This window comes from Chelonia mydas, chromosome 8, assembly GCF_015237465.2.
Source record: "Chelonia mydas isolate rCheMyd1 chromosome 8, rCheMyd1.pri.v2, whole genome shotgun sequence".
Classification (NCBI taxonomy): Eukaryota; Metazoa; Chordata; order Testudines; family Cheloniidae; genus Chelonia; species Chelonia mydas.
In genome coordinates, this window is record NC_057854.1 from 20485175 (window position 1) to 20499244 (window position 14070).

Sequence of the window (14070 nt, forward strand, 5' to 3'; positions counted from 1 at the left end):
GCAGACGGACTTTTTGAGGAGGACAGGGGGTAGGGGTGAAGGTGGGGGAGTAGATACGTGGCTGGAAATCCGGGAGCGCCCTTTCTGCCCAGGGAAATGCAGCTGGTGTGGGTGAGCTCCAGCAGCCTGGCGGTGGGTAGTACAGTACTACTGCCTCCATGCCAGCCGGAGCCCCTCGCAGGGACAGCTGGATCCTAGGGCAGGCTGCACCCCTCCCCCTCAGGGCCCTGGGACATTTCAAAATCTGCAGGAGCTGCAGCCCGGCCCCCTCCCGGGGTCTCACGCGCGGCCAGCCCGCAGAGCCCCCAGTTTGGGGGCGGAGGAATGCTCCTGCCCCCCAAGCTCCTGAGCCAGCCCCGCTGCTCCCACCCCTATCCGTACCCGCGCAGCCTCGGCGGCCGGGCGTCACGCGTGGGCGGGCTGTGCGCCAACGGGGCTCTCCCTGCAGGCAGCCCGCTTGGCAGGTGCGCTGCCCAGCCCGGCCTCGCCGATTGGTTTGTCCCGGAGCCAGGGGGGAGGCCGATCCCACGTGTCGGGCTGGCTGCGGGGTTTGAACGCGCGATCCGGCGGGAGAGCCCCAGGCTGCCAAGTGCCAGAGCCCCCGGAGCTCCGCGCGCTGCTTCGTCCAGCGCCTGCAGCCCCTGCGACCCCCGAGCGCCCCGCCCCACGGAGGAGCCTGACAGAGAGGAGGGGAGCCGGAGCCATGGGGAACGCCGAGTCCGTCCCTGCAGGGTCCGCAAGCCGCTTTAGTGTCAGCCAGAACCCGGGCATCCGCTTCGGTGAGTGCAACCGCAGCGGGGAGCGCGGGTCTCCTCCCGAGTGCCCAGTGCTGGCTCTGCGGCCACCCCAGCTCCCACTGCAGGCGAGCCGTGCCGGGGTGTGGTGCTGGGCCCCGGGTGACCGTGGGGTTCGTGCCCTGGCTAGTGAGTGGGGGCCGTGGGTTTTGCAATGTAGTGTGTGGGTTTGGAGAACGCGTGCATCCCACCCATCCTGGGTACCAGGGTGTCGCTGCTTTTGCCCAGCCTCTTTTATCAGTGAAATGGAACAAATACCTATTGCATTTGAACGTGGAAATCTGGGCATATATTTTAAATAAGGGGAGCCCATAGAAAGATATTTGGCCTACCCTCAGACAGAGTGAAAGGAAAGGTCAACAAATTCAGATCGCTCTTCCCATGTATATTTCTTTGACTTTTTTTTTTAAATGTTGTAGTGTTTTCCAAAGGATGTTTGTTGGTTAACACTCAGAAATCCACCACTGACAGGTCAGTTAGTGAGACCTGATATCTGCCTCATTGTCTGAAAAAACTCCAGACTTTCCTGTTAGGTTCAAGGGGAGGTTTTCAAGGTATCGTAGTAAATATGGAAAGGGTAGGAATGCTTCTTACTTTATTTGGATTAATGTTTTATTTTTAAAATTAAATAAGCTATATAGGGAGTTCAAAACACGTTTTAAAAGTCTGGTGTCCTAAAGTAGCTAGACTCTAAGGTGTGGTACACCTGTCAAACTTTATTTGGGCAGGCAGTAGGGGGGTCACTGTGGCTTGAGTCCCTGATCTATCTTAATGGTAACAGTATCAAAGTTGTATCTCCCTCCCTCCCCCCCTGCAACTTCCCTCTCCTAAGAATTGTGTATACTCTGCTCTGCAGTTATTGCCCAGGATACTAGAGTTTTGCCAGATCCACCCTCTGAGATTCAAACAGCAGTTCACATCAAAGCTCTCTGCCAATCCAAGCTCACTCAGACTGGTAAAGCATGATCTAAGAAGACAAATCAGTCAACAGTGTCCTTGTCATTGGGTGCCAGGTTATCTCTTAGTGCTTTTATTATCCTGCCTGCTTCCTTTTTGCATCCCCCTTGTTTCCATGGTTCTGCTAAGGCCAATAGAGAGACATCTGATTGGCTGGATTTAAAGGATGCTGGTATCTGAGCTCAGCCAACCACTATAAAATACTAGTGCATCATAACATGAAAAATCCTGTGTGGTAATACAACCCATTTTTAGCTAATGCAAATTAATACTTCAATTATTATTATTGTGTTAAGTTTCAACAAGGCAGTACTTGTCTTTTATTAATCCGTCCTGGGCCTCAGGCCTTGTGTATGCTCCTAATGCATTTAGAATAACAGAGTTCTGTGCAGTGTTGCTGTAGCCATGTTGGTCCCAGGATATTAGAGACACAAGGTGGGTGAGGTAATATCTTTTATTGACCAACTTCTTGCCAACAAAAGTTGGCCCAATAAAAGATATTACCTCACCCACCTTGTCACTTAGTCAAGCATTGGGCAGACGTATAACGTCTAGTTTAGGTGAATTTTTAAATAATGCTCAGTTACCAACTCCCCTCTCCTGATATTTAATATTAAATAGTCAGTTTTTTATGTCCTTGATGTTGTTTACTGACTTCCTTAAATAGATTTAATGAACTTGTTTGTCTTCCCCCTCTTTCTCAGAAAAAATTATAACCGTTCTTTTGCTATCAGAAATATGACAGCAATGTGATGTAAATAAAATGCATGAGATTCTCCTATGAATGTGTAATGGCAGTTGCTGATCTTGAACAGTAAGACTCCGTGATCCGACCTTCCATGCAGGATAGTGTACGGGGGGAGAGAAGGGCATTTGGATCTTGTAATGAGGAACGTGGTATAAACCACTCGAGAGAAGCTGTACTGTTCACTTCCCAGATAAAAGGCAGAAATGTTGCGCTGGTCTGCACTCCCTCCCCACGTTAGGCAGCACACTGCTGGTACTGAGTGCCATCTACTGTAACAGGAAAAAGGGGCTTGATTTCAGGAGAAGAGGCAGCCTGATCATTTCTGCCCCCTCCCGCAAGAAGTGTGCAATACAGCAGGTGATTGTCTGGTCAGCCTGAAGCTGCAGTAAGTTTGGAAGTTGAGCGTGTAACACTCCCCACCACCTTAAAAAAAAAAAAAAAAAAAAAAAGTCGGGGGAGGGAAGGTACAAATAGTTTGTGGCTTGGATCCCTTTTTCAGACTGGTTATTGCTATCCCAAACTGTGCTGAGCAAGATTGAGCATGAGAGTGTATTTTATATATATCAAAGGAGGGGACCCACACAGGGTGTTGCTGGCAGTTTGAGGATTAAATGCTAATCAAGTTGCTAACCAGCTGACACTCTGGACAAATGCTGGCTTTGTTTTTTTTTTTGTTTGTTTGTTTTTTTTTTCAGTGGGCTCATGTGTTTTTTCCTGTGGGCTGCTGGCAGTGTACTTGCTTTGGGCTGATTAGTTACTATTAGGAGCATATGTGTAATGTAATTACATTGCTGTGTAACTGAAGGTTATTTTACAATTAATACATAACTGTGCTTCATAATCTGTTTTCAGTTAAAAATCCAAGTGTCTAGCCCTTCTGGTTGTGAAAATATCCTTCAAAACATTAACTGATGCTACTGAGTCTTTAGACTGCCTAAAAGAAAAGCTCAGAGAGGTGTGACCTGCCCTATTCATATTTCTGGAATATTAACTCTGATGCCAAACGATGATAATTTAGATGTCAATGTTAACTACTTCATTCCTTATCATTTTAGCAGAAATAGGTTAATGTGCACATTTGTCATTGTTGGATGTGGTAGCCGGTATTGATGTAGGGTACAGAGGGATAATTAATTGCTGTGAAAAGTTGGGGAACAAAGAATTCAAATCCCCTTCTCCCCTCAAATGTAAAATCGCCTCCTCCTTACCCAGTAAGGGGAGTGGAAAGACGAAATGAATCCCTTCCCCAAAAAGCCTCAGCTGCATCCTGAGTTTCACTAACCCAAACCAGCCGCCACACCTTCCTGAGTGCCAAAAATCCCACTTGTCCCCTACTCCCGTGCTCAAACCACCAATTTTCCTTTTAACAACTTCTGGGGGGCAGTTTTGCAACCTGCTGAAAATTTCAAGTCGGGACAGCGTGAAATAAATGGCCTTAAATAGAAAATAAGGAGCACTGTATGGCTCGGACTAGACTTGAGTGGCAGCGAGGGTTTGTGGGATCCCCACCACGTTATTCCTGAGATGCTGCTGCATAACTTAGGTTTAATGTGCTGCATAGGACATGGGGTCTTGTTTACCAAAGCATTCATGTCTGGGTAGCTGTTTAGCCTTCTCATGCTCGGAGAGGTTGCTATACTGTATTCCTTTGTAGTAGATTCTATTTTAGCCTTGTCACACATGACTAGCTCGACATCTTCCTTGCTGGGCTTGGCATGTTTGCTGAACACATCTCTGGGATGATCCTGGGCTCTCGTTCTGAGTGTGCACAGTTTGGGGCATGTGCTTTCTCCCCGGGAGTGTGCGTGCTCCCAGGAGTTCCTGTCTTCCAGTGCTATGCTCTGGCCAATAGATCATGCCGGTCTCAGCTGAAGTTCCTCTTTATAGTCAGTGTGTGTAAATTCTAAGATTGATGCAGAGAGTTTGTGGATTGTCCATACTTGGAACCAGATCTTATAAACACTCACAGGGGGTCGTAGTGCTTGCTATAGTTCCATTGACTTCAATGAGACTGGCAAGTGTTTGCAGGAGTGGGTTCTAAACTAGCCTCTGTGTTTTCTCAGACATGCTTCTGTGATTGTTATGATCTCTCTGGTTTGTTAAGCACTAAATATTTTTGGCTGAACTTTACTGAAGTTGAAAATAAGATTTTTCCTGATTTTTATGCTAAACACAGATATTCTAAACAAATCCATTTATTGTCCTCTGACACTTGACTGGCTTTGAAGATGTTTATACTTCTTAATTTATAACAACTTTTATTTCAAGTGAAGTTACAGGTGGTTTTTGTCATATGGTTTCTTTCTACTGGCCTGGCCAGGCAGCCTATGGCATCGGCTTGGCCAACCAGTTGTCAGGGGGATAATATTAGCTGTTGTTTTTATCTCTTTCCATTTAGAAAGCCTTACCTGGTGAAATTGCCTGCTGAGGTTTTTCTTTGTTTTGAAATGAAAAATGTCAATGGTTTGAAGGCTTAGGGTTTTGACTTTCTCAGCTCTTCTATGTATGGTAATCCTCACTGTAAGGGCTAATTTCCTTCCAGGATATGAGAGAAAATATTTAATTTATTTTATAATAGCAAGTGTGTTGTTGTTACAGCTGCCAGTCACTCTGAGCTGTAAGCTTAAGTAAAATGGTTTGGGTAAAATGAGAACTGATGGGAACTTGTGGCCAAAGCTCAAACTGATCTCAAGCCACTTATGAAACTCAAAATAAGTTTGGGTAGCTTTTGCTGGGCTATTTATTTAATTTTCTTGTGCTCCTCTGAATTTTCTGGTTTCAGACAGAACTGGATATAATGACATCGAGAGGGAGATGGAGGGAGGGAGCGGCGCTATTTCTGTGGTGTTTCTAGTTTGGTAGAAAGCAGGACATACTGGGAATCAATCTTCTGGAGGATCTGAGAGTGTGACGTTATAAAATCAGTGAGGTGGTGGGCACGACGACTTTGCTACATAACCGAGTTGAATTGTCACTGGCAATATAGAATGGTAAATGACAAAATGCAGACAACGCACACAAGTTACTGTCCCATAAATCTCTCTAATGTAAACACACCCAGGAGCTGGGACTGGAACCCTAGTTCTTTCCTCCAACAACACAGGCTTCTACCACTTACTTGATAGGGTAATACAGATGGAACCCTTATATTCTCCTTGGGCCCGGCCACTGGTGGGACATATCACACTCATTGTTATGCACTGCACCCAGCTGGTATGTTACAGTAGGCTATGTTCAGAAGAACTCCAGGGGGATATTTGTGTAAAATGGGGATGCAACCTACAGATTCAACCTACAGGTCCAAAAACTCTCCGTCTAGGGAGGTTAGATCTGGATCCAGTCTGTGGAGCTTGGGCTGCTCTCTAGTGTTGTGTTTATTCACAGGCCCCTGTGTCAGGGCAGGACTGTTCTCCCAGTCATAGAATCTTACCAAGTAGAGTTTGCAGAAAGGCCTTAGCTGAGCTTTTCTCCAAGTCCTGGCTAAGAGAGGATTAGACCTCCAGCAGCTCCAGTCACTTCCAAATGGCTTCAGGAGCTGAGGCTCCCAACACTTCCCGTGAGTGACTCTTCCACAGTCTCATACGGTTGCGTGGTAGGAAACTTTCCTGTTGTTCAGCCTAATTTCTCTCACCTTCATCTCCTCCCATTATTCAGCATTAAAGGCACAACAGCAAACTGTCCAGATGTGAAGGAAAGATTCGGCTCCATCAGGAGCTCTTTAATGACACGAAAAGTGGAAATGTTGTTGAATTGCCAAGGAGGTGTGCAAAAGAATAGGGACAAAATCAGAGAGACTAAGATACACAATGAGTTACACCTAGCAAGGGACATAAAAGGCAATAAGAAGAGGCTCTATAAATATATGAGAAGCAAGAGAAAGATGAAGGAATGTGTTGGCCTTGTACTTAACGGGCAAGGAGAGCCTATAACTGATGACATCAAGAAGGCTGAGGTATCTAATGCCTATTTTTCTCCAGCCTTTATTAAAAAGATTAATGGTGACCTGATACTCAACATAATTAATATGAACAGCAAGGGGAACACAAGCCAAAATAGGGAAAGAATCAGTTAAAGAATATTTAGATGTATTCAAGTCTGCAAGGCCTCCTGAAATTCACCCTAGGGCAGGGGTTCTCACAACAAGTATTTTGGTGGCCTCAGTGCGACCACCAAGTCTTGCTGGTGGCCGCGCTGACAATTTTTCCTAAAATACTTAATTACCTTTTGGAAAAGCAAATAAATATGCACACATACATGTTCAAAACATTGTAATTTATTTATGTAGGGTTTGTTTTTTTTTCAGACTCAGTAATAAACCTAATGTACAGTTGTCTCTATTATTTACTGGACCTAAACGGAATAGAAACACAAATAAGGCGCTTTGCATGTTCTTGTCTTTTTGTTGTTGTTTCTTTTGCTTTTTTGGTTGTGCTTTTTTCTTCTTGTAAGACTTGCTAGCTGGTAAGTCTTCTGCTGTGAAAAATGATATTTGTATGTTTGTTCATATCACTTTTCACAGCAGACTTACTCAGCCTTGGCAAGCCCTGGGACAAATTTAAGTCCTGAATGGGGAGGTGGGCAGGGAGCGGGGCCTAGGGATGATGGCGGGGGTGGTGAGCCTGGGGCTGGAGCCTGGAACCAGAGCTTGCCACTGGATGGACAGAGCCCGAAGCCCCGTGGCTGAAGCCTGCCACCGCTATTCCTGGGAAAGTGGGGAATTCACCAGCTCTCTGCACCTCCAGAGTTTTTCTCTCTGGAGGGGGGCAGGGCCCAACCACTGCTGGTGGCTCTGGGAGAGGGGCCACTGCTTTGAGGGGGCCCCTCCCCCATCACAGCCCAGATGGCTGTGGCTGCAAGGAAAGGCTCTGGTGGCCACATGCAGCGACAGTGGCCGCATTTGAGAAACCCTGGGGGGTACTTAAGGAACTAGCTGAAGCAATCGCAGAACCATTAGCAATTATCTTCGAGGTCCCAGAGGACTGGAGAAGGACAGACCTAGGACCTATCTTTGAAAAGGGGAACAAAGAGCACTTGGGGAATTATGGACCAGTCTGCCTAACATCAATACCTGAAAAGATACTGTATCAAATTATTAAGCAATCAGTTTGTAAGCACCCAAAGGATAATACGATAAGGAATAGCCAGCATGGATTTGTCAAGAACAAATCAGGCCAAAGCAACCTAATTTTCTTCTCTGACAGGGTTACTGGCCTAGTGGAAAGGGGAAGCGGTAGACATGATATATCTTGATTTTTAGTAACCGCTTTTGACACAGTCTCATATGACAGTCTTATAAGCAAACTAGGGAAATGCCATCTAGATGAAATTACTATAAGGTGTGTGCACATCTGGTTGAAAGACTGTAGTCAGAGAGTAATTATCAATGGTTTGCTGGCAGACTGGAAGGGGCATTTAGTGGGGTCCAGCAGGGACCAGTCTTAGGTCTGGTGCTAGTCATTTAATGAAAATATTGACTTGGATAATGGAGTGGAGAGTATGGTTATAAAATGTGAGGATGACCCCAAACTGGGAGGGTTGCAAGCATTTTGGAGGACAGGATTGGAATTCAAAATCTTGACAAATTGCAGCATTGGTATGAAATCAACAAGATTAAATTCAATAAAGACAAGTGCAAAGTACTATGCTTAGGAAAGAAAAGTCAAATGCACAACTACAAAATGGGGAATCACTGGTAATACTGCAGAAAAGGATCTGGGTGTTATAATGGATTAATTAATGCCTCAGCTGGTGTACTGTGTTCAGTTCTGGGCATCACACTTTAGGAAAGATGTGGACAAATTGGAGAGAGTCCAGAGGAGAGCAACGAAAATGATAAAAGGTTTAGAAAAGCTGATTTATAAGGAAAAGTTAAGAAACAAAACTGGGCATGTTAGTCTTGAGTAAAGACGACTGAGGAGGGACCTGATAACAGTCTTCAAATATGTTAAGGGCTGTTATGAGGAGGACGGTGATCAATTGATCTCCATCTCCACTGAAGGCAGGACAAGAAGTAATAGGCTTAATTTTCAGCAAGGGAGATTCAGGTTAGATATTAAGTGAATCTTTTTAACGATAAGCGTAGCTAACCTCTGGAATAGGCTTCTCAGGGAGGTTGTGGAATCCCCATGACTGGAGGCTTTTAAGAATAGGTTGGACAAACACTTGTCAAGGATGGTTTACTTGGTCTTACCTCAATGCAGAAGGCTGGACTTTATCATCTCTCAAGGTCCCTCACGGCCCTACATTTCTATGATTCTAACCTATTACTCCTTAACCATTCTACAGAATTTCTCTCTCTCTCTCTCTCTCGCTGCCTGCATCCTTCAGCTTCAATCCCATAACTGTGACTTTGCCCCAGAGCAATAGGGCAATCATCACACTTCTACCTTCCAGAGCTTTTTATTGGGAGTGAATATGGAGGCCTGACTTACAGTGTAGAGACTTTTTTTTTTTTTTTTCCTAGCCTGCAGGAGGGCACATTCCCCACTAGAGAGCAGCCTGCAGTTAGAAATTCAATTCTGCTCCCTCGTAACTGTAAAGATACAGAGAACAGTGAAGGCCCGGAAAAAGATGCTGTAAACCCAGTGCTTGAGGAAATGAGCATAATCAAACCTAATGCAAATAACTACCAAGCAGAAAATCCTCTAATATCAAATTGTGCCTTGTATTTGAGTGGGATATAGTAAAAAGCAGCCACTGACGATGGATCATGGTCTAGCAGTAAAGCTGGATTCTCATCCCTTGTCCATTCACTGTGTGTGTGGGTGGGCTGGATATAGTGAAGGCGAGAGGGAAGTTTTTCTCTTTGGGGATCAGGGGTTAGGCTTCAAAAGTTGATGGCCCAAGACTGTTTAGCTGTGCAACTAATACAAACCAGCCATTTGATTACCTGTTTCTGGACAGCTCAGGCTGATGTTTAATTGCTCCTTCTTAGCCTGCCTGCTGCTGAGGTGCCGACTTGTGCCATTGGGAGTAGGAGTGAAGTTCTGGTGCAGGATGCTGACTGACAGGACAAACTCACTTCTGTGGCTGAATGCAGACGTTCAGAGTGAGAGCTGGGTGCTTGTCTGTTGTCTGTGGTGCCACCTGACTCTGATGGGAGTCCCAATGTCTGCTTTAACTTCCTGAGTGGAACTTGCAGGAGGTCTCCAAATCTTGAAGGGTTAATCTCCACTTTGACAGGAGAAGTCCTCTGAGGGAGAGTACAGGGTCAGTGAGATCTCTGACCTTCTGTGTAACACTGAGGGGTTTATCCTTTTAGTTCCAAATCTTTCCTTCAAAGCAACTGAACTAATCCAGCATCTCACCTGCTTTCTGAGGAGCAGTGGACAAAAATCCTGCTGAATGTCAAGAACGCTTTTGTGTCAGGACATTTCTGAATTACTTCATATTCTGAGTCAGATTCTGTTCGTCTTATGCAGCGGGAGTGTTGCGTGAATAAGAGGAGCTGGATTTGACCCTCTGTGTCAGTGTAAGAATTACCCCACAGTTGGGCTTGATCTATGACTTCTCTTCAGAGGTGCATGTCCCAGTGGTGTTCCAGGTCAGGACTGAGGTTCATTGGCAGGGCTATGTGGGGAACCCAGGGCTAGAGTACAGGGGGAGGAGCTGAGAAATGATTGAGCTTCTAATTTGACCTGCATGATGTTTGCTGCAAATCTATGGAAAATAGAATTTGCATTCTTATCCCAGTCACACTATTGTGAAGTCCTCTGAAATGTAAGGCATGTATCATCTAAACCTTCCTAACCCATCCCATTGTCTCTTCTCTTCTTAGCATTTGTGCTTTCTCCTCTCTGCTTGTGTACAGTTCTTCTAGATCAGGGGTTCTCAAATTGTGAGTCATGACCCCGTTTTAATGGGGTCAACAGCGCAGGCGTTAGATTTGCTGGGGGCTGGAGCCAAAGCTGAAGCCTGAGCCACGCTGCCTGGGGCTGAAGCCGAAGCCCCAAAGGCTCAGGTTACATGCTCCCTGCTTGAGGCTGAAGCCCTTGGGATTTTGCTCCCCCCCAACCCAGGGCGGCAAGCTCAGGCTTCGGTTCCCACTCCTGGGGTCGTGTAGTAATTTTTGTTGTCAGAAGGGGGTTGCGGTGCAATTAAGTTGGAGAACTGCTCTTCTAGATGGATCCATCTGACAATGGCTTGTCCGGGTGTTTGAGGCATGTTCCTGCATTGAATCCCTTATGAGCTCTGGGCAGGAGGAGCGAGGCTGCTTCTGTTTCACACACGTCCTTTAAATCAATTTCTCCTTTCTGAGAAACTATGGCTTCTGTAGCCCTCTTTGTCTAGCTCACTGTTGCATTTTGACTGACCTGTGCAGCCTCTTTCTGATGCTGTCCTCCAACCCCTGGGTGATCTTCTCCGCAAACCCTGATGTGTCTCCCTCCCACCATTCTTCCCCAGTTCCCTATCCCAATTTTGTCTCTTCCCTCCTTCCCTTTACTAAACCTACAAACCCCTAATAAATCCTCTTTCCCCAGTGTGTGTGGGGTCCTTATGTTGTGTGTACCTGTCGTTGGGGTACACATGCTGTCAGTGAAGAGCTGCAGAGTTATCACCTTCTTAAACAGCATTTCCTGGCTTGTCCTGCCTCTGATGTGACAGGGGCTGATCTGGGTGCTCAGAAACCAGTTTGGAAGCCAGTCCCCTACCCTGTCATTGGGTGCTGAGCAACTTTGGATTAGCCAAGTGCCCGGCTTTGTGCCCAGCTCTCGCTTGGACCCAGTGGCTATTTGTGAATGTCCAAGCTACTGAAAATTCAGACGCAAATAACTTAGTCACACAGCAAGTTGGGGCAGAGCCAGGGCTAGCTCTTGAGGAGTTCCTGGCTCTTAGTCCCATGCATGTTCCACTAGACCAGACCGCCGCTCAGTAGGTGTAAAAAATTATTTAAAAGGCACTCCACAGTGTTTGCTAAATGATGCTGAAGTGATCTTGCAGCCCCAAGAATACCAACTCCAAAGACACTGGGCTGAGCTATGGGGCCACAAAGGTACTGCAGAAGGCGACCTGCATGCTGACTCTGCTCTGACACTGACTGGCCTGCTTCCTGCAGTTTCATCTTGAGCCTCTGGATTGGAACATGAGCAGACTGGCAAGTGCATGTCTGTTAGATCTTAGGTCCAGCAGTGAAAGCTGTGTAACTTTGAATTGTCTCAAACTGAATTCCACTGCGTGTTTGCTTTTCTGAACAGTTTGGGACACTGTGCTTTTCCAAGCTAGCCTGCAGAAAAGTCATGGAAAGCATCATAACAGCAGCCTCTTCCTTCTATCCTTTGTAGACGGTGTGGTGTGCTTAGCTCCCACTGTTTCTACATGCTCTGGGAACAATGTCTTGGCCCAGCCCCGTTTATTCTGGGTAGCAAAGGCGTGGGACAAAAGATATTTCTGTATGATTCTTATTTTCCCCATTCCCCCCCCTTGAGTAATATGTTAACCTTCCATTCACTCACATTACTGCTTCTGCAAGGGCTCAGCTTGAGCCGGAATGTAATGCTGGTTGTTGGGTCATTTAAATCAAGTTACCATACTTACTAGGCCGCTGAAAATGCTGGCTGGCAAAATCACTGGGGACTGTGGAATATTTGCTCTTGCTGGTGCTGTGTCCCTTTATAGGACAGGAAATGAGCAATGGAGCCAGACTTGGGAAGCCATCAAGCCTGCAGCCAGGGGGGACACCTGATCGATGGAGGGAGGGGCAATCCTGTACTGAGAGGCCTGTGTAAACTGTTGCTGCCTTTTTTCCACTGAATGCATCCGATGAAGTGAGCTGTAGCTCACGAAAGCTTATGCTCAGATAAATTTGTTAGTCTCTAAGGTGCCACAAGTCCTCCTTTTCTCAGTGCCCTACTAGCTCTTTCTGGGAAGAAAGTGAGGGGGGAGATAGGAGTAGGTATTGGAACTTAAAGTCACTTTGGCAGTGGATAGGAAACCTGCCACGGTAATTTTGGGTGCCATCGCTGCATGCTGTGGTCACTGGGAATGCTGCCACACACAATTCAGATCCTGCTGCTCTGAAAGCACTGGTGGCTGGGGGTCTCTGTTAACTGCGTCCTGTCCCCGTTGTCAAAGTGTCTAACCACTGTGGAGTCCTATAAGGCCATGGGCTCTAACCAGTGTTGAGCTTTGTTTTTCTTATTGCAATGAGAGTCACCGCCAAGTTCCTCAAAAGCCATCTCTCGTCCTGCCCCCAGGAATGGTTGGCCTGCTATGCACACAGGGGCAGGTCTCAGACCTGAGCCACCTTCCTGTCACTGTAACCCACTGACCACCCAGCATGGGGGTGCTTATTGCCCTGTGGCTCCAAACCTTGTGTTGGGGCCTCTCATGGTGTGGTTGTCACTTAAAACAACGATGAGCAAGAGGGTGACACATTCCTCTGCCTTGTTATTGGGTGGGTGGCACAATCTTACTCCTGAGAGCCTGGCTAACCCCTGCCCAACCAAGACTGACAGCTGCTTGGAGCTCATCTAGCTGTGCGGATGAGGATGTGTTGGACTGTCCTGCCATGGAAGTGTGTTGGGAGAATGCCGAGGAGCCTAGGAGGGTGGGAAGTTAGAGATGAAGCCCCTCTAATGTTTCTGGAATCACATGGCTGGCAGGGTTGCCTTGGGCCCAGCTCTAGTTTGCAGAGTTGGAATTCCATCAAATGTTTCCTTCCAGGCAGAATCACTTCCTCCCCTCTAGCCAGTTCTTGGAAGAATAAATCCATGAATGAACTAGCAGTGATTTTAGAGTCTCCTTCAAGGCCCTGGTGCTGTGGAAACAGGAGGATCACGCTACCAAAAGGCGAATGTTCCACTTGACTCTGTCCTGTGCAGCCCAAATCAAAGGTGGAAATGGATCCTGGGGCTCGGTGGCACCGAACCCCAGCAAAACAGCTGGCTGGGTTTTGCGTTGAGAATCGGATTCTGCCTGTGAAGCGGAAACTTGGCTGTTAGTTAGGCTGATTTTTGCTGCCCTATTACTTTGAATGTCTTTGCTGCCCAGAGAGAGGGGACAACGGGCTCAAATTCTGTCCTGTCCTTACCTAGCTGATCTGTCCAGATGGTGGCTGGTGCAATAATAACTGGATATTTCATGGTGTTTAAAAACAATTTTGGCTGGTAACCTGCAACTCCTGATACATTCAGCCAGAGATGTTGAGTGGGGTTATTCACCCACGTTGTGTCCTTAATGCCGTACGTCTTGTTCGAAGCCAGTCAACCCTGATGCCAAAACGTTCTGTACAACAATCAGTTCCCCCACACAGTGCGTGTCATGCTTTGTTGGTCTTGTTTGGATTAACACCAGCTCAGTTTGGAGCTAACCTGCCCACATTAGGCTCCAGGGGACAATGTCAATAGAGCTAAAAATAGATCAGCTCTATTCATGTTAAGCATGAAGAACCCAACCATGCTTTGAGTCCAGTCACTCATTTTATGGTGTGTGTGTATATATATACTGTTTGTTTCTTACAAGGCTTCTTCATGCATGGAAGTACAATAGATCAGTCTATAAACTTCCATTCTACTTTAAAGTATAGTCCCACAATATTTTAATGGTAAAACTGGGCACATTTTTAGAGATGAT

At 46.4% G+C, this 14070-nt stretch overlaps 1 protein-coding gene across 1 annotated transcript in view; it reads left to right on the forward strand.

The window, feature by feature from the left end:
* Positions 1–470: 470 nt before the first annotated feature.
* The window catches only part of NEURL1B (neuralized E3 ubiquitin protein ligase 1B), a 213299-nt gene continuing 199699 nt past the window's right edge, over positions 471–14070 (forward strand). The window contains exon 1 of the mRNA XM_037907191.2: positions 471–779. Within this exon, the coding sequence (XP_037763119.1) occupies positions 704–779 (76 nt within the window). The 5' untranslated portion in view covers positions 471–703. The remainder of the gene's footprint in view (positions 780–14070) is intronic.